The following is a 27,129-nucleotide window of genomic DNA, read 5'->3' on the forward strand; positions in this document are numbered from 1 at the left end:
CAGCTGTTTGCTTTGTGTATAGCAGTTTTCGAGCAGCTATCGAAGTGGGTATAATATACAGGTGGGCTTATCTCAAGGTGTATGAATTTAGAAGGGTGATTTTTATCGCTTCTGTTTCTGAATGAAGATTTTAAGTGTGTTTTGTGTATTCGTCACGCCTCTATAAAGCTTGTTTGAACAAAAGTTATCTCCCATCCTGTCAAAAAGTGGTCAAATTTGGTTATAAAAACATGTTATGAGTCCACCTGAAATACATACACTTTGATTCTATATTCCATCACCTGAACTCTTTGATTCACCTTGGGATAAATAACACCTGATAAACATGATAAACATCACCTTATTTTGCCATTTTTTCGATCAGGTACTCGAATCTAATTCTAGCTTTGAGGCTAGAATAATCTAGACTGAAAATTGCAGGCTAGTTTCATGTGTGGTTTTGTATGGAGTGTTTACATGATTTCAGCCTCTAACTGTCAAACTCCATGCAAAAAACTGACTAGAATCGTGAAGGGCTCCAATGACCCATTCTCTATTTTAAAGTATAAAATTAAAATTTCATCCTTATTAGTGGAACAATATTCATCATCTGGGATATATTTTTCATACCTATTTTACCTATGTTATGTACAAAGATCCAATACTTACTTATCCGGCGCTACAACCGCTTTGCGGTCTTGGCCTGCCTCAGGAGTGTCCGAAACCACTCACGATCTCGCGCCTTCGTTTGCCAGTCCGTTATCCCGGCCTTAATGGCGGACGCCTCCACGCCATCTTGACATCTCAGTTTGGGCCTACCACGCCTCCTCTGTCCTTGTGGACAGCCTGAAAAGACTTTACGGGCTGGGTCATCCGTTTCCATGCGTACAACATGGCCACCCCACTGGAGCCTGGCGAGCTTAATACGCTGCACGACAGTGAGGTCGCCGTACATCTCGTATAGCTCGTCATTAAAGTGGCTCCTCCATTGTCCTTCCACACATACGGGGCCAATTATCCTTCTGAGCATCTTCCTCTCGAACGCGGCTAAGAGGGCTTTCGTCAGATTTGGACAGTGTCCATGTCTCAGAGGCGTATGTGAGTACTGGTACTATATAGGTGCTCTACAGTCCCAGCTTCGTCCGTCGCGACAGGTTCTTTGAGGTGAACTGCTTTTTCGGGCTGTAGAATGACCGGTTGGCAGCCAGCATCCTTGCGCGCAACTCAGCTTCCATGCTATTGTCGTTGCTGACCTTTGACCCAAGATAGGTGAATTGTGGGACAACTTCAAAAGTGCGTTCACCTATCTGCACGTCACGCCTACGTAGATTTAGATTATTTATTGGTAGGGCCGCTGATGTTGAAACCATCAGTTTGGTCTTTGCCTCGTTTATCTGCAATCCGAGGCTCTCTGCCGCTTGCTCAATCCCTTGGTAGGCTTCTGCTACATAGGAAAGCCGCAGACCAATGATGTCTATATCATCAGCGTATGCCAGGATCTGGGTTGACTTATAGAAGATGATTCCCGTAGTCTCCACCCTCGAGTCACGGATGGCCCTCTCTAGCGCCAGGTTGAATAGGAGACAAGCAAGCGCGTCCCCCTGGCGCAAACCTTTGGTGGTAGCAAAAGGTCTTGAGAGTTTTCCATTTCCCCTCACCTGGCATGTGACGTTGGTCATAGTCATTCTAACTAGCCGTATCAGTTTGGCCGGGATTCCAAATGAGCTCATAGCGTCATACAGTTTTACCCTTGCTATGCTATCATATGCAGCTTTGAAGTCAATGAAGAGATGTCGTGTCTGTATTCAGCCATCTTCTCCAAGATCTGCCGCATGGTGATCCAATAAGGATAAATAATATTTCAAAACTTTGTTTTTTTTTTTTTTTGTTTCAAATGAGTTATACTGTTTGAAAACAAAGTAAAACGTCGATTCAAATCGTTTGAAATCATACATCAGCTCAGACCTTTAGTGCGGTAGAGATGTTCATTTAACGAAAACTTACATCAAACACTTGTCTCTTCGAATCAAACTTTGCTATCTTAACTTCCCACTCTCAATCAACACTTCGAATCGATTCGCTCACGAGACGATACTATCAGGCACAGTAATCAAAACGTTCGATCTTGTGTCGTGCGTACGGAAGTCCATAAATTAGTTTACACCAGTTTCGCTACGGTAGCGATATCGGGTGTTATCGCACAAATTATCATGTCGGCCGCTCTTTCTCCACCGGCAGGGGAGCAAGACGTATTCGGCAGAGCAACATATTCCCCCCGCCCTAGGATGGGTAACGGTTATCGCGACCGGCTCTGTCACGATTGTGCCTGTGTCAAAGGCATTTGGCGATAGTGATGATTGAACTTTCTAAAAATAAACTTTTATCGCCGCTCCGTGTCGTGCGCGAGTAGTTATAATATCTGGACTACCATGATTAATGGTGCTGCATTTACAGCTCACCGGTAAACAAAACAAAAAAAAACGAAAACAAATCACACCCCTTCGGTATGATGTATGATTCGCTCTGTGGAAGCGTGCTGCGGGTGTGGTTGGCCTTCGTTTCGATGCTTTGCTCCCGATCATGCTGTTGTGCAGAATTGTGCAGCGCAAACTTTCTTCATCCGTGTCGATAAGCACACGGTAAAAGACTGCGTCATAAATCGTGCACCATTTTCAATTGGAATTAGCGAGACTAGAGATATAGAGACAGAGAAAGACAGAGAAAGACACAGAGAGGGTAGCGTGCAAATTGGGAACAGAGAGGGTAGCGTGCAAATTGGGAACCGATTGTGTGTCACCGGAAGCGCTGTTTGCTTGGTTGCATTCGGGTTTCGCTGAACTGATGCAGCGACTGCTGCTTGCTTGCCGTGTCCTACATACGTGCGTGTGACGTGTTTATGACGTATTTATGCCATTCCGAGCACGGTCGGACAGTACCGTTCGGATAGGCATCCAATTGGGGATGGGGGATCGATTTTGGATGAGTCTGTCAATTCGGTTCGACACGATTAGCAATCGTGTCAATGGAATAATAAAATTTTATGACGCAGGCGAGATTTTATCGCACACAACGCTGTGCGCCAAGTGGTGATTAAGATTATGGTGTGGAAAGTTGGAGAAATTGTGTTTTGGGGAGGGTATCGCTTTGTGTTGCTTGCGCAGAAAATAAAGTACCGTTAAGCTTCATTACGTGCCCTAATCATAACTACACTGTTTAACGTGCGAAAACATTGATGAATATAGTTCAGTTAAATTGACAAAAGTACGCTTGACGGGCCAATTGTGTCTAATTTTTACATTTAATTTGAAAAAGGTGATTTTATCATGTTTTTCTATTTTGTACTCTTTTCCACACATGACTACATCCATAACTGATTGATTTCTATTGTTATTGGTAATATAGTTGTTCTATCTAAAGGGATTTCTTCACTATGTAGATTTTTAATACAATACATAAAAACACCATTGAAACAGATTCTCAATAAAATTACTCTGAATTTTCCTGCTTTCACTGCCACTGCACGCCCTACTATTGCACTTTATGCACGATCCGACGAAGTTGTTGAACTCTGCAGCACTTGCCATGACTCATCAAAGGATGAGCAGAAAAACCGATCGATTCGCTTATCAGTCGCGTACTTTGACGACCGATTCGCACACCATGCGCGCCCAGAGTATGTCACCCAGCGCAGTGAAGAGCGTTATCTGATCAACGAGAATTGAACCAGAAGAGTGCCTCGAGGGCACGGCATTTGGCACATAGATTCGTCTGCCTTTTTTCGCCCTCCCCTGAGCCCATGTTCGCTTCCCGCCAGTGTCGTAACGCCAGATGGTTTACCTTGGGGCAGCAGGTACACTCCCAGTCGGCATGCCCAGTGGAGCCGTATTAAACACCGCACGCAAAGTTAAGCTAAAATTTAATGGCTAATTTGCAAGAAAAAAAGGAGATACAAATTTAAAAAAAATAATTTTAAACTACAACACGCATTAGCACAGCAACCTCCTGCAATCTCCTGGGTGGCCAATCCCCCATTATCGCAGCGTATTAATGTATATTAAAATGCGAAATGACTCATTGATTGATTAGTTTCATGAGGTTTCGTGAAACATGCGTTTTAAAATAATTGATTGCTCGTCGTATTTCATCTGCTAACGAGCAACGTGAAACCTCTGGCTGCCCGTGTGCATCATGGCTCAATTAATTTACCACCCACAGTGCTTATTATGGTGTTGGGTTTTGTTTTGTCTGATTATGGTTTTACTCTTCTTTTTTTGCAGCTGATATGCTGCATACATATTTCATAATAATGTATTTCAATGAAGTTTTTTATGTGTGCTTGATTCCAATGCACGTTTCAGAGCGTTAAAACATATCGACATCAATTAATGTGTATTTTGCTACTTTAAATTGCTACTTTAATTTTTACTGCTACCAACATTGTCTAACCAACACAGTGGGATACGCTCAACAATATTGCCAACATACGCACACACGCACACTTATCTAACTCTTCGTCCCCCGGTCTGTGTAGTCTCATTTTTCCGCCCCATCACGCGTCAGTTTCAAATGGTCTGGTCTGCCTACCCATCTGCCGTGCCTGCCTGCCTGCCTGCCTGCCTGTCAGACTGTGCACTGTCAAATGAAAACTCAATTATTAACGCCATATTCAATTTCCGCCATAATTTCCATCCACTCCCGAATGATGAGCGAGACACCGCGCGCTGGGCACGTGTAGTATCAGGTGCTGCTTTGTGTGGTTTGAAATTTTGTCACCGGTCCTGTTTCGCCAGTGAAGTGAAATCAGAAACCGGTCGGATTCCCCGAACGCGCGAACACGACGTTTAGGAAATTTCCATTCGCAGCTGAAGATTAGCAAACGGTGGAACGGTATTTAAGATGCGAGAAGCATCATCTAGGTCGCTTTTGCGTCGTAAAGCTTGGAATGGTGGGGTGGGATTTGATATTTTGTAAATTAAAGAAGAAAATCACCGGCCTCCCCCCAGCTCCGTTTGTGTATTGATTTCCGGCACAGCACGAGCTGAGATTCGTTTGAGTGATACAATTCTGTCCAATTTTCCAATCGCTCACTGATTGGTATCTTCGTTCTCGTTCGGCGCTCAGCGACCCATCAGCATACGGAACAACGGCTCATTAGCCGAAACGTCGCAACTGATCATCGTTGAACGTTTGCGTCGTTCGGCATCGAGGACGAAGCTCCCTGTCTCTCTGAACCACACAGACACACACACACTCATCAACATGTTGAAAACGTGTCCCAGTGTGGTGATGAAAATCGGTGTTAAAAGACATTTCGTCACCTTTCGGACCGGGGTCCGACCAATCAACCGAGACCGCCGAGAGTCTGGTGTTGATGGTTGAATTTAATTTAGTTGACCTTCTTCAAGCTTTTCCTGGTGATCCTGGGGGGCGGAAGGACATTTTAAATCGACGCTCTTGTCACCTGTGGGGAACACTGTGTGCAAACTTTGTTTCTTTTTTTTTTTTTTGGTTGGGTTGGCAAGGATTATCCTTTCCTTTAGTTCGGATCAGAGAGAAGTTTCGGGTAAAGAAGTCCTAAAAGTTTTCAGCCGACAGACTTGGGTTTGGGATGCACGTCCTGGAAAACGGAAGAAAATTAAATTGCAATAAATAGAGAGTGAACAAATAAGAAATTACTTTTCAGTTCAGGTGGAACAACGGTTTGTATTGAAATGGGGGGAAATAATTAAATTGAAAAGTATTCCCCTGTTGATTGATGGAAAAGTAAACGAGAAATAATAATACAGAAAGTGTAGATGTTTACTAACATAAACGTAGAAATCTATATGTAGATATTGAGCATATGTAGACATGATCGAATAGTTAAAAGTCTTGTCAAAGATGAATCGCTTTGTTTGTGAAGTTGTAGTGTTGTGTACAACAATAATGTGTTTTTAAGCAGAAACAAGTCATGTTTATGTTTATTTAACAGTCTCTACCACACACACACACACACACATACTCTCATACACTTTGTAACAACTTGTTGTTGTTTAAAAGGCTTGTGATTTTATGGTCGCTTCCTCTCCTCCTCCCTTCCAGGATTTTAATGTTCGATTTTTACGCCGACATGCTGAACGATAAATCATTACTTCTACTTCGCCGTTCGCTCCGGGCGAAGGTTGAACCAGCATTAGCTAGCTTTATTTTGTGGTTTTTGGATGTACAAGACCGCACCAAATGCACAACAAATTCCAATCGGTCAGAAACACACACACACACACACAACTTGTCGTCTCAATGGAGGAGGTTTTTTTCCTTGCAACGCCAACACCATAATCAGCATCGGAAAACGTCCCAGCGTCGTGTAGGCCTCTTCGTTAGGGTTGTGGGTAGAAAATAAAACCGCTTACTAGTTGTTGGTGCAAAACCCAGCCAAAGAGAAAGCAATAAAAAAAAACCAACACTCACACACACACACAACTTGCTCGAAATGCAATATTTCAAACGCTTTACGAGCGCGCGCGTTCGGGTGTTTTTTCCACGGCAAAGTGCTGCCGTGTGCTGTGTCACCTGCAATGCCACCGCACACGACGCTGGTCGGTGACGTGAATGTCTGCTGAAAACCTTCCCCCGATCCTCGTACTCTCGATGTGTCGCAAGGGCCTTTAGCAGCAGCAGCAGCAGCAGCAGCATGGAAGAGACGAGAGTAGCGTTGCGTTTTTCGCGACCCCACCGATATCGAAATGGCTTAACAAAGTTGTCTTAATGGTCGGCGGGTGCTCGCGGCGCTGGTCGATGTTGGTCATTTTTATGACGGTTGCGTTGTGCTGGTTTCCTTCCAGCATTCCTTCACGACGACGGTGCCGGTGCTGGTGTCGCACTGTACCGGGGTTTATTCGCTCGCTAAGATCGTTCGTTCGTGCGGGCGGAGAATGGGTTGATTTATGAGGTGGAAACAGTTTTTCCGTGCGGGCAGTGTGCACGGTTAATGTGGCAATTAAATGATCATTGCTAGTGCTGTGGGTGGATCGTGGTCGCCGCTCGAATGAGCCTCGGTTTTGCGCCACTTTTCAGCACGAACAGTGTGCGGTAATGGGCACGTGTTAATGTAGATTCCGCGCAATGAGCTGAGCTGTCTTCGTTGGACTTTGTATGGATTAGGGTAAATTAATGGAGGTGTCAGTAATGAGCTAAAATCTTCTGAAAGATTTAAATTGTAACATTTGTTACTCACCTGCTTACTGACTCTCGAAATCGTACAAAAGTGTATTTTCCCAGGGTTCTTGTTTTTTAAGTTATGTTTTACGATTTTTTGGTGTTACACTTTTTCCATTCCAGGAATTTGTTTAGCAATCATATAATCGTTTCTTGTTAATGTATCTTAATTTATGAGGGAATGAAAACACCATTTCAGAATGGCTTTTGTATCTTCAATGACACGAGAATAGTTTTTTTACGAAAAAGGCAGTCAGAAGGACACATCGCATGTTGATCTTCAATGTACTTACGACCATAACAGTAAAATAAAAATGGCCATATAAAACAGTCAAGCAGATTAGATCATTTCACGTATGTTTTACAAGAATTGTAAACTTTTTATTGCCGTCATTGACACCACTTGCTCCACTTGAATCCTTTGATGTGCGTTTACTATATGCTTGGCAAACGCTCTCAGGATTATGAAGACTTACTGCACTCGGCAGCAAATGTGTTATACCAACATACAAAAAAAGCGAAAATAATCCACGCTCCCCAAAACACCCTTACTTCAGCACGATTGGCACGTCACAATCACGGTTAATGAAACTTCAAATTGCGTCGCCAAACCATGTTCGTCACACCCGGCACGATTCCGGTACGTCGTTCCGGTCGAATCGAGAGCAAAAGAAAACTCATCCACAACCCTGGCCCTGGCCATTCGATTCTTGTCGTCGTCGCCAAGCGAGCAAAATCCTCGATAAAAATCAACCTCTCGAGTGGGGTTGATAACGGCAGTGCGGGCCATGCGGCCATGCTTTGGTCCGTCTCTCTAACCCAATAACCTTACACCATTAACGAACACAAACCGCCCACTTTCTTCCTTTTCTAATATCCCCCGAGTGGTTTAAGATCTCGCTTTTTTGTGTTTGTGTATGTGAGTGTGGGTGTGTGGGTGTGCGCGTTTTTCCCGGCAAACTGGCTCTCTAGCACGGGGTCTCACCGCCCTCGGATGGACTGCAAAGGGCTTCTGTTCGCTTGCATTTATATTCGTTTTTTTGCTTTCGGGAGAGCGTAAAACACCAAAAAAAAAATCTCCCTGTGATCGTGCGACAATGGGTAATAGCCCCACTGGAGGGATAAAGTGCTTGCGCAAAAAGGAAAAAAGGCTTCTTAAGGGATGAAAGCGCGGCGCGCCCACACGCTCGGATGTTCTCGGGACGCCGCAATTATTTTTATTTTCCGTCATTCTCCCTCTCCGCTGTTTTTGTGTGTGTCGCTCGTTTCGATATGATTTCGATTGTATGATGAAGTGACCGGCGCTTAGTTGGGGTTAGGGGCGAAGGAGGGAGAAAGAGAGAAAGAACTTTGGGACCTGGATGGGTGATGAAATATTCATTGATCGTAATCGTAAATGAGTCGATAATTTACGGAAAACTCCTGCCGTGCGGTTTGCGGTTTCATGCTGCCACTAACAGGAGTTTAATAGACGATTGGCCTTTAAGTTGGGAGGTTTCTTCGCCCTGGCCCTGGGTGAGGAAAGGGCTTCTTTTGTGCTTTTGTGCCGCTGTGCAGCTTAACGGGCGATGATAAGAGGAATTCTCTGTAGCTAGAAGAACTACACTTTTAAAGGCTCAAAGGACATCGCATTCAGAAGTGGCTTTTAGCTTAAAGCTTGGCGACGCTTGGTTTGTGGGACAAATTGCTCTTTTTTAATAATTTTATTGTTGTTATGAAATTTTGGTTTTACACGTTTCCTCTTTACATGTTTACAGAAACATTCAGATAATCAGTTAAACAATTTCTGTAATATGGCAGCCTCTACGCTGTTCAATAGAACATTTATTTCCATTACCTTGTTGGAGGAAAAGCTATATCAAGACTATACATGCTCTTCTACAGGCAATATTGCTAATCAATGTTATGTTATTTGTCAGATTCAAAATATTGTTCATCCTTTGTCCACCAACAGCGTATCACTCCTTCCGAAACAAGTGGTCGCAAGCTGCTCGAATTAAATCAATTCCTGTAATTTCGCGCCCAAACGATTTGAAGGTTCAAAATATAACCTTGCCACACCACACATACAAAAAACAAACTAAACCCAACCCAACGAAAGCCCCTAAAGCACACTTCCGACAGCCAGATTTGATAAGTTTTTCTCTAATCTTTCCGCGAAACCAAACCCCCCGTTCGCTTTCCCTCTTTATTCCCCCATTGTAAAGGGCCAAATGATTTCCATCTCGCTCGGCTAACTTGAGCTAACTCGCCTAATGAATGGGAAAACCGTGCGTATGAAAACAAATCCCAACACCGCTGCACGCATTCGCCGCCATCCCTGCTTCGTGCCTCATTTTTTGCTTTCGGTCGGTCGAGGGCCAGTTCTCAAGCATCATATTTCCCTCCCCGGGGGGAAACGGGGCATGTTGCGCGTGGTTTGAAAAAGAGTTGCACGACCCCAGAAATCTCGACGCGAAGATTATCCAAAAACAGAACAACAGAGAGAAAGAGAGAGAGAGAGAGAGAGAGAGAGAGAGAAAAAAAATCAAAACAAGCGCCATCCCATCCCCGGGATGGGAAGCAGGAAGGATGGATGGAAACCAATACTTTTTGTTGCTGTCGGTCTCTCGTTTTTTCTCACATTGGCCGAAGGGAAAGGGGGGGGAGCAATACTTCAGCAGATCACTTCCAATTAGGGCGCAACCCATCCCGCACGGCTCTATAGGTTTGGGCCATAAAACATTCTCATCATAAAGTTTGAGTGGTGCTGCTTTGGGTAATTAGGGCATTAGCCACATCATAAACTTTGACAGCGTATCACAACCATGGTCACGGATGGTCCGTGTACATATACATGCGTGTGTGTGTGTGTGCACGCGAATATACACTGTGGTAAATTCTCTCCCGCATCGCAACTACCGCAAGAATCAACAGCCAAGAATGTGTGTACAAAAAAACAACAACTCGCAACAGCATATGAAAAAGAAAACCGAAAAATGGGCAACATTTTGGGTGGGTGGATGGGTGAATGGGTGGTGGTTGTATCATCGTTGTTAAATCTGAGAATGAGCTTTTCCCAGCCCGCTTCAAGTGGGAAGCGGCAGCTGGAACCTAATCGGGAAATGTATCATATGGCTTATGGTGTCGGTCGGTCGGTCGGTCAGTTGTTCGGGCAACCGCTCGACAGTGAGTGAAGCGAGTATATGAGACTCAGTTTATCGGCAGCACGGCCAGGATGGTTGGGAAATAAAAACAGTGATCCCATGACCACCAATCATTGTAATATGATCACTTGGCGGAGCAGCAGGCAGTTTCAATGGGGCCGATAATAAGAGTACACTGTTGGCGTTGGCGAAAAACGTAGAACGGAGCAGGGTTCGAAGCTAATTATAAATGTCGTTGTAGTGGCAGTAAACATTGGTCGTTGACCTTTAGTAGGTGTGAAGGGTTTCAATCATTTTGTATGATTTGGTAGATGAAGCGATTATAATCACGCAAAAGGAAGATCTTGTTATGTTTTATTTTTTTAATTCAATACTATGTTGATTATGTATCATAGGAAATTAAATGGAAGTCTAAGAACCATTATGCCAACTTGTGCTTCGTTTCCTAGTACCTTATTTTACTGCAAAAAAAATGCTTATTCCTTCTATAAAAGCAATGGGAAGAACTTTAAATCCATAACCGTTGAGGTATTTTTAGATAACAACAAGCATTTTCGTACAACACACCGAAACAGATATAAAATCGATCAAGCGATAAGATAGATTAACATGTTTTTAACCTTTAAAAACGAAAATATTATCACACAACAAACCAATGCTGCGTTCGTTTCGAGGCTTAAAACGATCCCGGATGGCTTAACGTAAAGTTTAATTTAATTGGTAAGATAAAGATAGCAAAACTGTGCCCCGCACTGCCGTGATTCGTTTCTGTTATTATCTAATACATTTGTGTGAGCTTCAATATATCTTATCTTACCTTTTAAGTGCGTACGATCACGGTCACATACGGTCATATGATAGAATAAGTCCCCGCAAGCCAGTCGATTGAGAGATGCGTTTTGTACGGATTACGTTTATTTTAGATACTAGTGACGCTTGGCCGTAGTTCATCGAATGATCATTTTTTATCGCCCATTTACTCATTACTCATTTGCTCACCTTAGTGTACGACGCGAAACATATCGCCCACAGAAAGGTGTTTTATTTTCGGCACCTGTGTTCGGGGCGTCAGAACCGTCACAAGAGGTGCACGACTTGCGACTTCTACCTTTAAACGATTCATTACGAATGGCGTTTGGCAATTCGACCTTTCGGGCGCATTTGCTTCAAATCTGTACCCACGACACAAGCCATACCGGCGGCCATACCGGGGTGCAGCAATCTCGGCGCCGACATTGAGCTGCAGTTTTACCAGCCAGCTTGCACGGATGAGGAAATCCGACACGGTTAATTGTGAATGCATCACATTACGATGTCAGGACTCAGGCGGTAAGACGTTTGATGGACGTCGTGGAAGTAGTGCTGGGATGGGATTTTGCTCCCACTTCTGCTTCTTTCCATTTCACTATGCAGACCTCCCGTGTTCCCTGATTTAATCCGGATGTCGGGTGCAACCGACCGGAACGGATTTTGCATTCCGTTCCGTTCCGATTTTGCATTTTCTTGCAAGGGCGGGGAAATTATGCCGGAAAATAACAGAGAATGGTGACGGCTGGCTGACGGCAATGGAACGGGCAAGGTTAAATGAAATGATGTGTCTGTGTTAAAAAAAAATATAAAAAAAACCATTCTAAAGCGTTTCACAACATTTCAAATATCCTTTTCTAGCAAGTTGAAAGGCTAAAACAACCATATCGGTCAACGTAAATTTGCATTTCTCATTGAACGTTTGTCCGAAATCGAAAATTTGTATCCAAAACATTGAAATCAATTCCATTCCGTGGATCATATTTCATGTTTGATGGTTTGTTTCTGTTCGGGGTAATAATTCCACGTCCACACAGTTGACATTTCAATTTCCTGTCACAAAACTTGTTGGCTTTTCCTGGCAGAGCGTTAGCGCGCTGCTGTGCCACTGAGCAAGTCAAGTGTTACACGCCATTCCATTAATTTGGGCCTGCGTGTATGTATTTGTTTCTATGTGGATATCCCCCAACCATCAACCGTAACCGTAAAAACAAAGAACACAAGCTCATCGAGACAAATGATCTATGCGTACCGTACCGTTACCTGTCACACCAAAATCGTATGCAAAACCTCGTCCTCGTTGTCTTCGCTCGTCGTGTCAAGGGAGGGCGGTAGGGGGAGAGAATCCGTGCAATTGTTTTACGACCTCGGCCTTGTTTGCCATAAAGCCGAAATAGATGTCTTCATCAATGTCCATCGCCGTCAGTGCAAGCGTGTGCGGCCGGAAAGGTGAAGAAACAACCAGTGTAAGGAGAAGTCCCGGTGCGAGCGGGAAGTGGTGGTGGTGGTGGTGGTGTGAAAAACCAAACAAATCAAACACCAGCATTCCAACGCCAAAGCTTTCCCACTGTAGTACACCGTTGGTTGTGTGTATTCTTTTCCGTTTCATGCTCCGTTTTGCTCCTTTGACTTTGACGATTCATTTCACTGTCGACGTGTGTCAGTCGTCGGCAGTCAGTGTGTATGAGCGAATGGCGGGGTGAAAAGAGAAGACAAAACATGGAGGGAGGCTGAGGTAAAAACAATGTTGTATCGATTTGTTACACAGAGCACACTGAACGACTTCCTCTTGCTGTGTAGTGTAGGGTGATAAGGGTGGGATGAGATACGGGGGGCACCATAACTGTAACCAGATGGGAAGAGCCTGTCAAACGGCTCTTTGGTTCGTGGACCAGCCGATGCACAAGTTCGACTAATAGTTTTCTGCTTGCGGCAATCGTACGTGCGCTCTCAGAGCAGCACACCTGCGCTACGTTTTTCGTTTTGGATGGTGTTGATGTGACCACAATATATATGTGTGTAATATTGAAAATATCGATTAATTGTCATTGCAATGCAGCAGCACGACGTTTGGGGGGATTGCAACGAACAGAGAGCATGTTTGTTTGTTGAATTTCACATTGTTTGACGTGAGCGTGATTGTGTGGTGTATGCGTTGAATGTACATTTCGGTGAGAAGCAGGAAAATGTCATTGTTTTTTCAACAGCACCCAAAACAAATCCAGTTCATCAATAGCAATATGTTTAACACGAAAATTTGAAAGTGTTTTTAATGGAGCTACTAACATTCACTCCGACAATCATGACAAATCTTTAATGCAAAAACAGGCTGGCTCCTTGTTTGCCCCGTTCCTACCCCGTTCCAACAAAAGGGCAGTGGGGAGAAGGGGGCTAAATGCTTTCAAAAATTGTTCGCAAAGTGTCAACTGATCCGCTAATGGATCGGTGCCGCGATGTAATTTTTCATTCTGTTTGATTTCGACCCACGACCAACACGACGCGCGCCGTCCATTTTCCCACTTGCTGTCCAGCAGTGTGGGGGGGGGGGGGGGGGTGGGGCTCGCCGGGCGTGACTGTGAACGATGATCCGACTTGACCGATGACCACCAACACCACCGCTACCACCGCGCCGCATCGTGCAGGAGGCTGCATCATCCGATTTGTACACCAACACCTCCGTCGGAACCTCGGAGCGGCTCGGAGAATTCAGAAAAATAGCACCAAATGAATCATTTTCCTTTCGTGACAGGGTGCACTTTTAAAGCAATTTATCACCCACGTGAAAATGCAATCGTCTCTCCCTCCTCTCCCTCCTCAGCTTGCCCAAACATTGCGTTACTGTGAGTGCGGGCGCGCGCCCAAGCGATGATCGAGCAGAAGAAGGTAAAGCAAAAACACCTTTCACATCAGCGCGCACACAGCTGGTGAGCGCTGTGACGGTGCAAGCTGCATCCGACCCGGAAAAAAGTGCATCCGAGCTGGCGTTCTTTGGCCACTGCTGCATTCGTAAACATTCTCACGGCCCTCCCGCTCAGCACTCTTGCTCCCTTTACGCTTGCACCCGAACGCTGACAAATGATCCAATTTTCGAGCAAACGAACTGCTGCTACTGCCCGGACCAGCCGCAACGACGACCGTTGTGCACGAAATAAAATAGCATTGAAAGCGGAGTGGCCAGGGAACGGGAAATGCATCAGTCAAACAAACGGACGTGCTTTCAACTTTTCATCTCACCCTCTGACCCATCCCCCTTCCCGCTCTGACACCTCCCCGCGAAGAAGCGAACCAACCAAGCCTGTCGGGCTGAGGCGGCGGAGGTTGTTTAATGCAAGCTACCGTTTCCATCTTCTTGCAAATGGTTTCCACTTTTTTGAGGTTGTGTTTTTCGTTGAACACTCCGCAACCGGGCTGTACCTCGATGGGTTGGGAAATGGGAGGTGGGTGTTCCGATCTGTACGGACGGTGGGGTTGGGTTCATTAAAATTGATTTGAAAAATATAATTGTATTTCTTCGCCTAGGCCTGGCCCGGCCTGGCGGGCGGGTCTGGTTCGCCCCCCCGGAAAGCCAATCAGTAAACAATCAACCGCAACGCCGAACACCGAGCGCCTAGTTCGATCAAGCGCCGAATCGTGCACATACACGCACGCCCACCACAATCCATTATGCTTGCCTGCGCGACGAAGCCAGCATAATAATGTTGTCAAATCAATTTAGCATACTTAGCACGAAGGCTTACCGCGGGAATGGGTTTTATGGTACGGAAGGGTGGCGGCGTGCACACGTGTGTGTGTGTGTGTGTGTGTGTGTGTGTGTGTGTTTGTGCGGGTCCTTTTTATCTAGGAGTACATGTATATTAACCTTTTTCTTGTTACATTTTCGAAAACCGCTCGTGTCCTCGAACGATCGCGTGTAACAGTGTAAAAAAAAACACCCCAAGGAACATTCATATAATGAATGAACACTGTCACAACGGAACCAACAATTGCAACAGCAAAAAAAGCACGTGGGAGAAAACACAGCACCCCATTGCAGCGGGAAATTATTTCAATGCTTTGTTACGTGTTCACGTTTCCAGCTGTGGGTGGGATTGAATTTTTGTTGTTGTCGTTTCTGTGCCTGTTAGCTTGTGTAATGGGGATTTGGAAAAGTGCAAAGTATTAGGACAAAGTGGATGGTTGAGCTCACATTAAAAACGGAACTTGTTTTACCATTTGACCAGAAAATTTCATCATTTTATTCTCCTCTTAATTCCTGTTTCTTGTCGATTTAAACATTCTTTTTGCTCGAATTTTTTGACGCTTTCTTCTAATGTTAGAAGCAGTTTGAGACACGTTATTTTCTTTTATCACTTTATCATCGCTGCATTCCTTTTAATTATTATTTTATTCATTTTCAAGTGGAGGGTAAAATGATTTTTTTTTATAAAAAACTGATCATCCAAAATATGTGCACAATATCATTTATACCAGGGGAAGGAAGGTAAAGACGGACACTGCGGGTAAGATGGACGCTTCTCATAAATGCATCAAAATGGTAATTTTCGAAAAAATCAACAATGCAGCATCCTAACTTAAAGTTAAACAACACATTTGAGAACATTTTTGGCATAGAGTTAAATGAGTTGTCGTGATCATTACAGGGTTTCCCACGATTTATTGGTTGGTTCTCATCAATTTTTGGTGGGTTCCCATATTTTTTTGGTGCGTTCCCACGATTTTTTGGTCGTTTCCCAGAATTTTTTGGTCCAATTGTATTGATATCCAATCGGAAAATACCAATAAATTATGGGAACGAACCAAAAATTTATGGGATACGACCAAAAAATCGTGGGAACACACCAAAAAATCATGGGAACTGACCAATAAATCGTGGGAAACCCTGTAATGAAAAAACTGGCGAAAGAACAAGAATGAAAGCAATACTAAATATTGTTTTCTGGTGGTTTAAACATCCTGACACCAAAGCGGGAAAGACGGACACCTTGTTGTAGGGAAAGATGGACACCGAATTTATTGATTTTTTTACTTCTTATATCAATTGGTGATGAATAGATTTCTTCAAATACCTTAAATAAGGATATCCCGAAGCTATAAATCAATCAGCAACTAGAGACAGTATTGAAATAAGCGAGAAATGAAACACCGGTCAAAATAGTAGTCATTCGTTATGCTTTTACTCGCTCGACGCTAATGAGGCGCTTCACGAAATCCAATATTTTTTTACGACTTGGACAACTTTAAGCACTAAAAAGATGAGGTCGTATCAACATTCTGGAATAGATGAGAAATTCTATGGGATTACAAATATCAAATGTTGAATTTTGACATAGTGGAAAATGGATTAAACCAGGTACGTCAAACTGGCGGCCCGCGGGCCGCATGCGGCCCGCGTCGATTCTGAATGCGGCCCGCGAGAGTATTTTGAGAATTGCTAAAAGCACTGCAAACCATTAATCTGTTATTACTATTTGTCAAAGTGTATTAAATTTTCCAGAGAAGAACAGTCCTTTTGTTGGTATATTTTTCGAAACTTACATGAATGTACCCATAACATCTCATAAACTTAATCTACACAAACGTACATATCAATCGAGACCCTTAAGAATCATTGAATCGAATGCAAGCTCATTCGTATTATGTTTCGATTAAATACTGAATATTAGCATAATGTTGTGCACACTCGATTGCACATTCTGTATGGAAAAATAGATTTGCGTCAACTGTCTACAAACGAAAAAGGAATGAAAATAACTTGATACATACACTAGGAAACTTTGCAACAACTAGTGATTGATTGTCTGAATCGCATCCACGGCTCAAAACCATTTCCGATCATAGCTATTCCGACTTCGAATGCGGCCAAATCAAACCAACAGTTCCGTTCGGTGCCGTCCGAAGCCTATAGAGCCGTTTAGAGCCATTCGGAACCGTTGGAGTCATCGGTTATCCCACCGAATTCGTCAATCTCCATGCCCCCGACTGCCGAGTAAAGGATTCATTCGGCTACGATTTTTTCCGACCTTAGAATGTTACATCATTGATATTCGATTGGAGCCACTTCTGTTTTTTGTCATAATCATGCCACCATAAATGTTAATAAAAATGATTGTTGCCAAGCTGGAATTATTTGTACCCAACATTCTGCAAGACGAATTAATGTAATTTCCAACCTCCCCAAAAATGAAAACCAAAATGATATGATTACGCTTAAGCCTAAAGGATTTGGATTAAGGATAAAAATAATCGAAATGCCGAAGCCTTGCAATACAAAGCTTATTAATAGATTAGCTCACACAGTCCTCAATTCCTCAATTCGCAAATCATCTCCCTTCAAGTGTCAAAAACAGATTTGCCAATCTGTATGGGATCACACACCACGACTCTTCGTCAGATAAAATTATCGTAATTAGAAAAAAAAAAGTTATTCGTAAAATACGGGTTCTTGTTATAAGAAATAAATATATATCCAGAACACTTGGAACTTGGAAATTAGCGAAAAATAATGTTTAAACACGTGTTATTACAATTTTTCTCTTGATCTATCAAAAAATTGCAAGCAAATATTTTTGTTATTCATCCAGTGATGGATAGCTCGGATTGCTTGAAAAATATTCACTACAGGCTGCTAGACTTCTCCTACTTCAGTGAAAAAGTGTGTTTGACAGATATTTTTCTCATATAAAAAAGAGCACATATAAAAATAACATCGCGAATTTGTACAAAACAAACGATTCCATATAAGAAGCGAGGAGTACAAAAAGTCAATTTGTTTAACAATACAAATGTAAAAAAAGTATTTTACATAAATATTGGGGTATATTTTCCATTCTCAACTTTGCGGCCCGCGAATCACTGAAAATTTGTACTTGCGGCCCTCTGATGAAATGAGTTTGACACAGCTGGATTAAACTATTAGCAAGTCCCTCAAAAAATACTGGGGTCGTGGTCTTTTCGCGGACAAATTTCCTTAAAGGAAATTCTAGACTGTTGTTCTGTAAGCTGGAGCAACGTCAGCTGTAAATGCGCGATTTGCTGTAGATGCTTTAGATGCTGCATTCTACGATATATTAGAAGCGGTGCTTACAATTCCTAAAATCCATGGCCGAATGATTCATCGTTGCAATAGGCCAAGAATTAATTTATAAACGTACTAGGACGTGGAAAGCGATAGAATTTGTTAAAATACTGTAAAACTCTTCACTTTCCAGCGTTTTCTACCCTTCATGGTGTCCATCTTTCCCATATCAGGTGTCCCGAGTCTTACCCGAACTGTTCAAAACCGCACGAAAAAAAAACATGTTTTTCATTTATGAAAAAAAAAACGCAAACAACGATGGAAACTCAAAAGTTTCAATACATTTTCTGATTTAACATGAGTGAAAGATAATATATGCACATTTTCATGGTCGTTGCACTTATATATTCCTGATTTTTTCCAATTCCCTTAGCGTGTCCGTTTTTACCTACTTTCCCCTAGTGTTTCACTACAATACAAAACATGCAATAAAAACTACGTAATTGACTTTTTGGGTAGTCAACTTCACGAACAAGGGCAGTCCCGTGGTACAGTCGTTAACTCGAACGACTTAATAACATGCTCGTAATGTGTTTAAGGCTAGAATGGAACATCCCCCCGTTGTAAGGACTGTCCGGCTGCATTGTTCTGAATATAGTATCGAGAGCCTGTATAGGCCAGCATGTCCGCGTAGGATGTTTACGCCAATTAGAAGACAATATTATCTTCCAATCACAAACAATATTAATTTGCATTTTTTTTTATTATTTCCTCTCTCTATCTCTCCCAGGTACGTCAATGTGTTAAATACAATGAATCTTCAACCGTGAGTATACACTATGGATATTAACTTTTCAACAAGAAACCATCTTGATGTCGTGTAAAAGCTGTCCTCTATGATCATTATGGTTCTTTTGTCCTCGAACTTTAATTGTGACATATGTTTAATATTTGTTGTACATTCCCATCAACAAGTATGGGAATTCCATTCACATCGTAAAACATGTGCCACGCGTACCTGTAAAGCCTGAATGTAAATCATAAACACAACATAATATACAACACATCGACACACATACAAATGCGCTTTCTCCATTTTTTTCATTTTGCTTTCTCCACACAATCACACATTCAGCCCACGTTCATTTGATGTTCTCGTTCGAGAGTGTCAACCAGAAACAGAGCTAAAAAAAAGAACACAGCCAACCATCGTCCACGCTCGGTACCGCCCAACCGTCAATATTCATTTTCAAACCATCTCGCACCAGATGTTTGTCAATGAAAAATGTACCTAAAAATAGGCCAAAGCCCCTCCGGCCAGCGCGAGCTCCGAATGGTGGTGGGCATCACTTTGTTTTGGCCCTCGTCAAATTGCGACACCAGTGGCCCTCGTCCTTGAATGCTGGAGCCTGGGACACTCAGCAGCACTGCGGCCGAAGTGATTCGGGCAGGTCGCTCTTGCTTTGATACCGGTCGGTTGATGCTGTAGGCCGCAGCAGCAGCGGCTGGCTAGGCTAGGCTGGCTGACATTTATCCATCACATTAACGTTTGACCTTTCGGGGTCGAGGGATTGTGAGATTAGGACAAAAATTGAACATCAAACAGCACGATTGGAGTTGATTAAATAGTCCGCTTTCGTCGCGCCGAGACTGGTGCGGTTAGTGGCGAAGATCCGAAGGAATGTTTTCCTTGGTTTTATTTAGAAATGTAAGAAGGTTTTGGGGCTGATGACGAAACATTTCGGATGAATTATTTATTACCACCATCGCTATGGATCTATTGATGTTGCTAGTACAGTTTGATGTACCATAGATTGATAATTCAAATCCGTCGTGACAGCATAAGAGCATAAATCCTGCATGCAAAAAAAAATATTTAGATTTTTTGTTTTGTACCGGAAGTGATATGTCGCTCGGTTCGTGACAAACAGGAGCTGCTTCCAGGAAGTCAGCGTTTTGCCAACCATTCACTCCGTTTCCGTACATCGCAATGGAATCAGCGCTTCGTTCGTTTAAAGAAGCGCAAAAGAAAGAGCACAGCAGAAAGCGTAAAAAACATCCCTTAAATAATGTTAATGGAGAACGCGCCGGCCCTGAACAACGCGCAGTGACAAGTGGAGAATTTGCGGCATTATCCCTACTGTTCTTTTTCCCTCCGCTTACCGGTTATCACTCCACGGGGCCGTCCGTTTGTCACTTCCGTTGGGCGGAACACACAACACACAGAATCCAGCCCCTCCTGCAGGACAGCGGCGTCCACCGCACGACCAAATGCAAAACGCTCGGTTTCGGAGCGCCATTTTCCTTCGCCATTCAAATTTCATTAAACTAACGCGAACGCGTCGCCTCTACGTCACTCGATCGATCAAATGTCAGTTCGGCTTTCTGTTCGGCTCGGCGCTCGGCTCGCCTTCCATTTCTGTACGTCCACAATGGCTGCTTGAGATCTGTGCCCGAAGAGCTCGAAATTAGATTAATGAACCGTCGAACCTTTTGGCGAACGGAAGAGGACACGGAATCAACCGAAACAAGATTAGCGCATCGAATCCGACCCAGATGAATCGATCGAGTTTTTTTTTGTCTTCACGGTTTGGTAGCTCCAGGAATTAAATTGACGATAAGGATCTCTTGGAAGGCAAAAAAAGTGTGGCGTTGCTGATTTTTTTTTCTGTAAATACTATTTATGTTATTACCACTGAATCCAAGTATTGACATGTCTTTTTTATGATTGTTTTCAATCATCAGTCTGGCAATCGGTATGCTTTTGATTTCAATTTTACATGACTTCAAATTATTTTCATACCATAACCACAATAGTACTGATTTGCCTACAAGATACGTTTTTACACTTCCCCTACCAGCAGTGGATGCAAACATTGCACAGAAAGGGAAACCTGACTGCTTGGAGCAATTGCTCCACTGTAACAGCACCATTCAGTTAGCACTCCATTTAACCCAATTCAGAAAAGTAACTAATGAATATGGAAAACTAACCCCCTTCCGTTCTGTTTCACAAAACTCCCAACCACACCCATACCTCCGTACAGTGGCTGCAGCGGTAAGAGGCGTGTTGTACGCTCCAGTCAGTTGCGTTTACGGTATACTTTTATTTTAGTTTAAAACGACCGCGCTAAAAGTACCCCGGTTAGCAATTTAATTCCCGACACTTGGACGCTTCGATGACGCGCGACCATTCGCCCTGTGTGTGTGTGTGCGTGCATGCATGCGAAGAGTTTAATTAGTTTTGGACACAATAATAATCGGCTCTCGGCAGACCTACCGGAACACACTTGCAGAAACTAACACGCCACCGCACGCCGGGGCCGCGTGCTAAATTTAGCCGGCCCCCTGTATCCACGAATACCACAAATCCCGTTAACACACGTTTTGCTACACTTTCCGCGCGGTGCACCCCCTCTCCATCTACCCTTCACTCACGGCTAAACCTTCGATTAGAGTGTGGGTGAAATCAAACCACATGAAGTCCGCGCGCGTTTGTGCGGGTGGTGGGTCCGCGCGCTACATGCACTCTGAGTGGTCGTCACCTTTTTGAATACCTCACTGATGGGATTTTTATGACCCACAAGCACGGGCAGACGGGGGAGGCGTGTGGCAACGGAAGAGTGAAAAAGAGTAATTAAATCGTATATGATTTATAGCAGCATGGCAAAAGTAATGTAACAGCTCTCTAAATGCAGCACTCCGGCAGGCCCGGTGCAACCTCAACAATAAATGTAGCACACGGCATGGGGTAAAACGGTGAGCAACGGAAAAGGGCCCAACCAACAATCCCATCGTCACCCCCTTTTTGTGTGCACCAAATGCACACTGAGGCTGCGGTTGGCTCTAATGCCCGTGGTTGAGAGACGGTGCATGTGCGTGTTTGTGCGGTTCGTGCATGGTGGGTGCCACGCGGGGCATAATTTAAACACGAGTATATTTTTGTACTTGACGGAAAGGAGAGCGTGTAACGGAGGGGGTCGTGTAGAAGTTATGAAGAAAAAAACATCCCATTCCCACCAGCAAAACCAGATTCTGATGCACATCCGGACGTTTTTATTGTCCCAGAATTGCAAAAGAGTGTTTTTTGTATCATTCCCATCTCCATACACACATCACGTACCTGCTCTGTATATCATTAATTATGCGGATTACACAACGACCAGCATTCGTACAGAAATGGGATTGCGTTGCACCCAGGATGAGCAATCCTCTTCAGGTACTGCGTGAGATTCTAAATCTCTTACCGACGAATTGTGAGGGTTCAGCATGCCATGCCTCCCCCATACCGGATAGCATAAAAAAGCCAACTCGAAAGCTTTCGGTACTCCATTTTTTATCTGTATACACTCACAATTATAATCTAGTGTAATTCATCCTGGTGCTCTTACACGCGCGTGTTGCTTTTCGCAACACAAAACATGCTTCGTTTTTGTTCTGGCGTGTGTCTTTTCACTCGAACAAAAACCCCATCCCATCGCGCTATACCTGCCTCAACTTTGTACGGATTGTGCTTATTTTACTTATGAACTTTGGTCCCATTACGAGCTAAGGGAAAGCATACTGTCAGCGTGTAAGTGCCCGGCGCGTGACGCAGTGAATCGCTAATACCGGAAACGGTTCGTCGTGCAAGTCGTTAGATTTATAGCCTGTCTAACACTGGCGCTGCAAGAGGAGCTGTGGTAGACTGCGAAACTTAATCTTTCCACGCTAGCTTTCGAAATCGGACGGTTGCAACATTGTTGAGTCGGAGATGCATGTATTTGACGTCGCATACTTTGCGCGAAACGTGCAGTTTGTAACCGTGGGGATAATGGTTTTTAGACTTAGCTTGACTGAATTGATTTATATTAAGAATTTATTCATATTAGAGTTGATTTATTTTTGAAAACTACTGGGCGTCTCCTTTTCTAAATTAGAAGACATCTCCTTAACAATATTTACAAAGCACCAGGCGTCTCCTTTAACTAAAGCATGAATCATCAGGCATCTCTACCAAAATAGTTTAGGGTTATAAAAGCAAAAATAGAATACATTTTCCATTTATCTTTTAAGTACAATGCAGCCTTTTTAATAAGAAAATCTAAGCTAATACTAAAAAAGGCTTTTTAACGAGTGTAACAATCGTTTTGTGATACTTATCCAGGAGTGTTGGCACATAATATGACGTCATTGAGTTCATTTCACATACGTTTCGTGCACCGTAACTGCAGTCGAACGGTATGTGCATCACCACACTTTCCATTTAGGTGGTAACCGTGTTAACGTACCCTCTCTGTTCATATAGACGGTTATTGATTTCACGTACGTTCGTATTACTTTAGCTTCCTTTTCCCCCACTACAGCACTTTCCAATTTTTTGCACACGTTCATGAAGCGCTCTGCTACACCACCTCGAAAGCAGCAGTGCAATTACCGAACAATTTTAAGCCACTACACTCCGATATGCCAAAGCGTAAGCGCAAAAGGCGAACACATAATAACATTATGGAAGAAAGCAGAGCAAAAGTGAAGAAATAAAAAAAAACAACACTCAACCAAACAAAATTGCATCCGTGCAAAACGGAAACAATGGGAAAGGCAGGAGCAAGAAAACAAAACCACCCCCTCCCTTCGACGGCGACGGTAGCAGCATGTTCGGGGGAGGGGGGAGGTGGGGTCGAAATGGCGTCAGTCAGTGTTCGTTGGTGATTTACGTTTACGGTGGCATAACGGATCACTTCGCTATTTGTTAAAGTGTTTCTCACCCTCACCGAGGGTTGTTCTTCCTCGCCGTACCCCGCCTTGCGGCGCTCTCCTTTGTTTAGCTCCCGTTGATCGTTTTCTTTTTCCATCCCCTTCCCCTTCCCCTTTTTGTCCATCATTTTCATCAACTCACTGCTGATGTCTTCAGCAGACGGCAAATGCCGTTGCTGGTTGGATGATTGCAAGACAAATAGAGCGTCTTTGCCTGTCCGTGCCTGGGCGTGTGACGCCAGATCCCAACACTGCTATACAGGGTGGTTCTGGTCGGGTCGCTAGGTTGTGGGGAGGGCGGGCGAGCCATGAAAAGTGTACGTAAACCACAGCCGGGGCCAGTCTGCTCCGTACAGCCCCCCAAAGGCCCGGCGTGTGTTTATCGAGGGGATTAAGAGCAAATTCATCAATATCGACTTCCGGCACGAAGCTGTGATTTGTCTTGCAAACCGCACGAAAGTAGATGGAGGCGTACACAGAGCCAACGACACCAATTGTTGCTGATCTTCTTAGATCGAGGCAAGGTGTGAGGAGGGAGGGATGACAAACGAGAATAAAATATTGCAAACCGCTTTCCGGCAGCTGGTTACCGTACTGCTACTTATTGATGTTGATGAATGGAATTGATTTGTCGAAATTAAAAACAGATCATTCAGCACTTGAACTTGATGCCGGATTATTACGGATCGTGTGGATGTTTAAAAAAATGTTCCTAGTGACGCTCGAACACCTAGAAACATGTACATAAACATATTGAGAAAATAATAATTGAATAATAATTAAAGAAGATAAATTATTTAATAGTTTGCATATAAATCTCTTCAAACAACCGTTCTTGCGATGCATCACCCTGTGTTGCCGTTGACAGTAAGTTCTTCGCATTCTCCACATTTCCACACGTCACCGGCAAGCGGATGGAAAACAAAAGCACAAGACAAATCCACACACACACAGTCACAGGCAGAAATCGTCACTCGTCGGCGTCATGTGCCGTGACATCCCCGCCCCCCTTGAGTGAAAACGCAAATATCGCAGCACCCACACACAGCCACGCACACACAACTCACAGCCACAGAAACACACACACATTACACACAACTATTACAGCATCGGCTCCGGCAGGCCTTGTCTTCGGCTTTTGCCTCGCTCGGTCTTTGCTGTTTGCCATTGCCGGCAGTGTGACGATGGTCAGTGACACGGCCACGGTGTGAACGTGTGGCGGTATGTTGAAACGCACTTCTGACGAGTCTGATTTCGGGCAGTGAGTGTGTGTGGCTGCTTGTGTGTGTGTGTGTGCGTACAGTGCGCCTGAACAAATACTTCTCGCTTCTGCCGCCCACAGCACCCTTCACAGCTGTTTATGCGAAAAAAGGGCGAAGAAGAGACGCCAAAAAAAAGTGTACGTACTTCAGTCACGTTTCGTACTGGACGCGTTGGACGGTTCGAGTACAAAAGTGAACAGCGAAGCAGAATGGGAGGTAAGAACGGAAAGAGACCGCGTAAGGAGGGATTGCCGTTGGAATTGCTTTTGAGTCTTGCCGGCGTTTTGTCTTGCGCTTCTTTCGATTCGCTTCGATCGCTCCCACGATGACGTCAATGCCGCTTAGGTGCCCTGAGGTGGCGCGGTATGCAATCATGCCAGAACGGTTCTGCTTCCGTACGCCGGACGCGGAACGGGGTGGGCAACAAACCCGCCCAGTGGTTGCGTGTGCGTGTCTGGCTGTGTTACTTCCCTGCTACCGATAAAACAATATTTGCTAAATAGCCAATTGGGCTTTGTAGCGTTTGCTATTATGTCATGTCTCGGCTAGGTCTCGTGTCAACCATCAGGCCCGTGTGGTCAGACCGTGCCGGTGGCGGTGACTTTTTACCTTTCTGCCGGTACGCGAACACCTGCGAACACACCGCGATACGATGGGCCAAGATTGAAGCTGTTTGGATGATGAAAAACAGTACGGATACGTATACGTTCGCCACAAAATTGCCATCGTGGGAGAGGGCGGCAAAGCCATCGCAAGCAGAACAAGAGAGTACTTGGAAGATGATAACGGCCTTTGCTGAAGCAAATTTGTTTTGGGACAAGGTTCCATAGTTCATGGCCTATTTGGATGTTGTTTGGAACCTTCTTGAAATTGAAGAAAATAAGTTTGTGCTTTCCGGATTACAAGCTTATCGCCTTGGTTGAGATAGAGGGATCTGTGAAAGTGAAATGTTTATATAGAGGTAACTATGCTTTTTCTAGTTCAAAACTAGGCTTCCTTAACCTTTTTCAACTATGAATAGTTTGCTGAACTTAATCCTTACGCATTAAAAACTGTACTGCAATTCACTGTAAACGGCTAACCTCAAGTAACACCGCTGTGAGACGTAAAGAACCTCAAAGTGCTTGAGATGATTGTTTCCCCTTTATGCTTACAATGACCCGGTGCATTGGGTCGTGGTTGGTTCCGAGCACAAGTGGTAAATTACACATGACCTTTGAGTTTGCAGAAAAATCTCGTTTATTGTTTCGCATTTGACCTCCGCGTCCGCTTGCGCCCCTAAAGTCGTTGTACTGGCCGTCGGTTTAACTCGGTATGATCAAGAAGCGACGTGAAAGCCCCTAGTTTACTTTCACCCCCAAGTGTATCACTCAAGAGCGGGTGCCATCACACAATCGTCTTAATATTCGTCCTTGCGTTCTTCTTTATTTTTCATTGATGAGCTGTCTGCTTCGTCGCACAGAAGACAGTTGGTCCGGCTTCTGCCGGGGCGGGCATTCCATTCTTTTTAATAAACCTTTTATAATCGTCGCCTTGGCTGAGTTCGTCGGCCCGGCTGCGTCCGCCCGGACTGTTGGGTTGGGTGTGAAAATGTTGTACAAACTCGAACGTCCATTCGTTGTTGGGTGAGTAATGGTGAGTAAGTCCAGCATGGTGAGAAGAGAGGTGGGAACGTTTCCATTCACAACAAAACACGCTCTTGGTGAAAGGGAATTTGTTTTTAATTGTAGGGGATGAGTACAATATGGGCCCACAAGATGAGTCATTGGGAATATTGCATCTGGTTTTTTCACATTTATTCATCACTTGCATGGTCCACGCGTATGACATTGTCACACTGCTAGTGAGATATTTGCAGTACGTACATGCTGGGTTTTTTTACGACCACCAAGCTCTTGCAGTTTCTGGACTCTTTAAATATTTTATTTAATTTTCTATTTTTTATTTTTTTTAAAACTACTTTATAGGACATAATTTGTACCATCTA

General features: G+C 43.9%; 1 protein-coding gene across 9 annotated transcripts in view; it reads left to right on the plus strand.

Annotated features, from left to right (window-relative positions):
• Positions 1-27,129, plus strand: part of LOC120952983 (uncharacterized) — a 171,533-nt gene that overhangs the window by 95,718 nt on the left and 48,686 nt on the right. For 5 of the 9 annotated variants that reach the window (XM_040372606.2, XM_040372607.2, XM_040372604.2 and 2 more), the window contains exon 3: positions 18,935-18,970. The exons of the other annotated variants lie outside the window; for them this stretch is intronic. In XM_040372606.2, coding sequence (XP_040228540.2) covers positions 18,935-18,970 — 36 coding nt within the window. The remainder of the gene's footprint in view (positions 1-18,934; positions 18,971-27,129) is intronic. 9 annotated transcript variants of the gene reach the window in all.

Source organism: Anopheles coluzzii, chromosome 2 (genome assembly GCF_943734685.1).
Source record: "Anopheles coluzzii chromosome 2, AcolN3, whole genome shotgun sequence".
Taxonomy (NCBI): Eukaryota; Metazoa; Arthropoda; class Insecta; order Diptera; family Culicidae; genus Anopheles; species Anopheles coluzzii.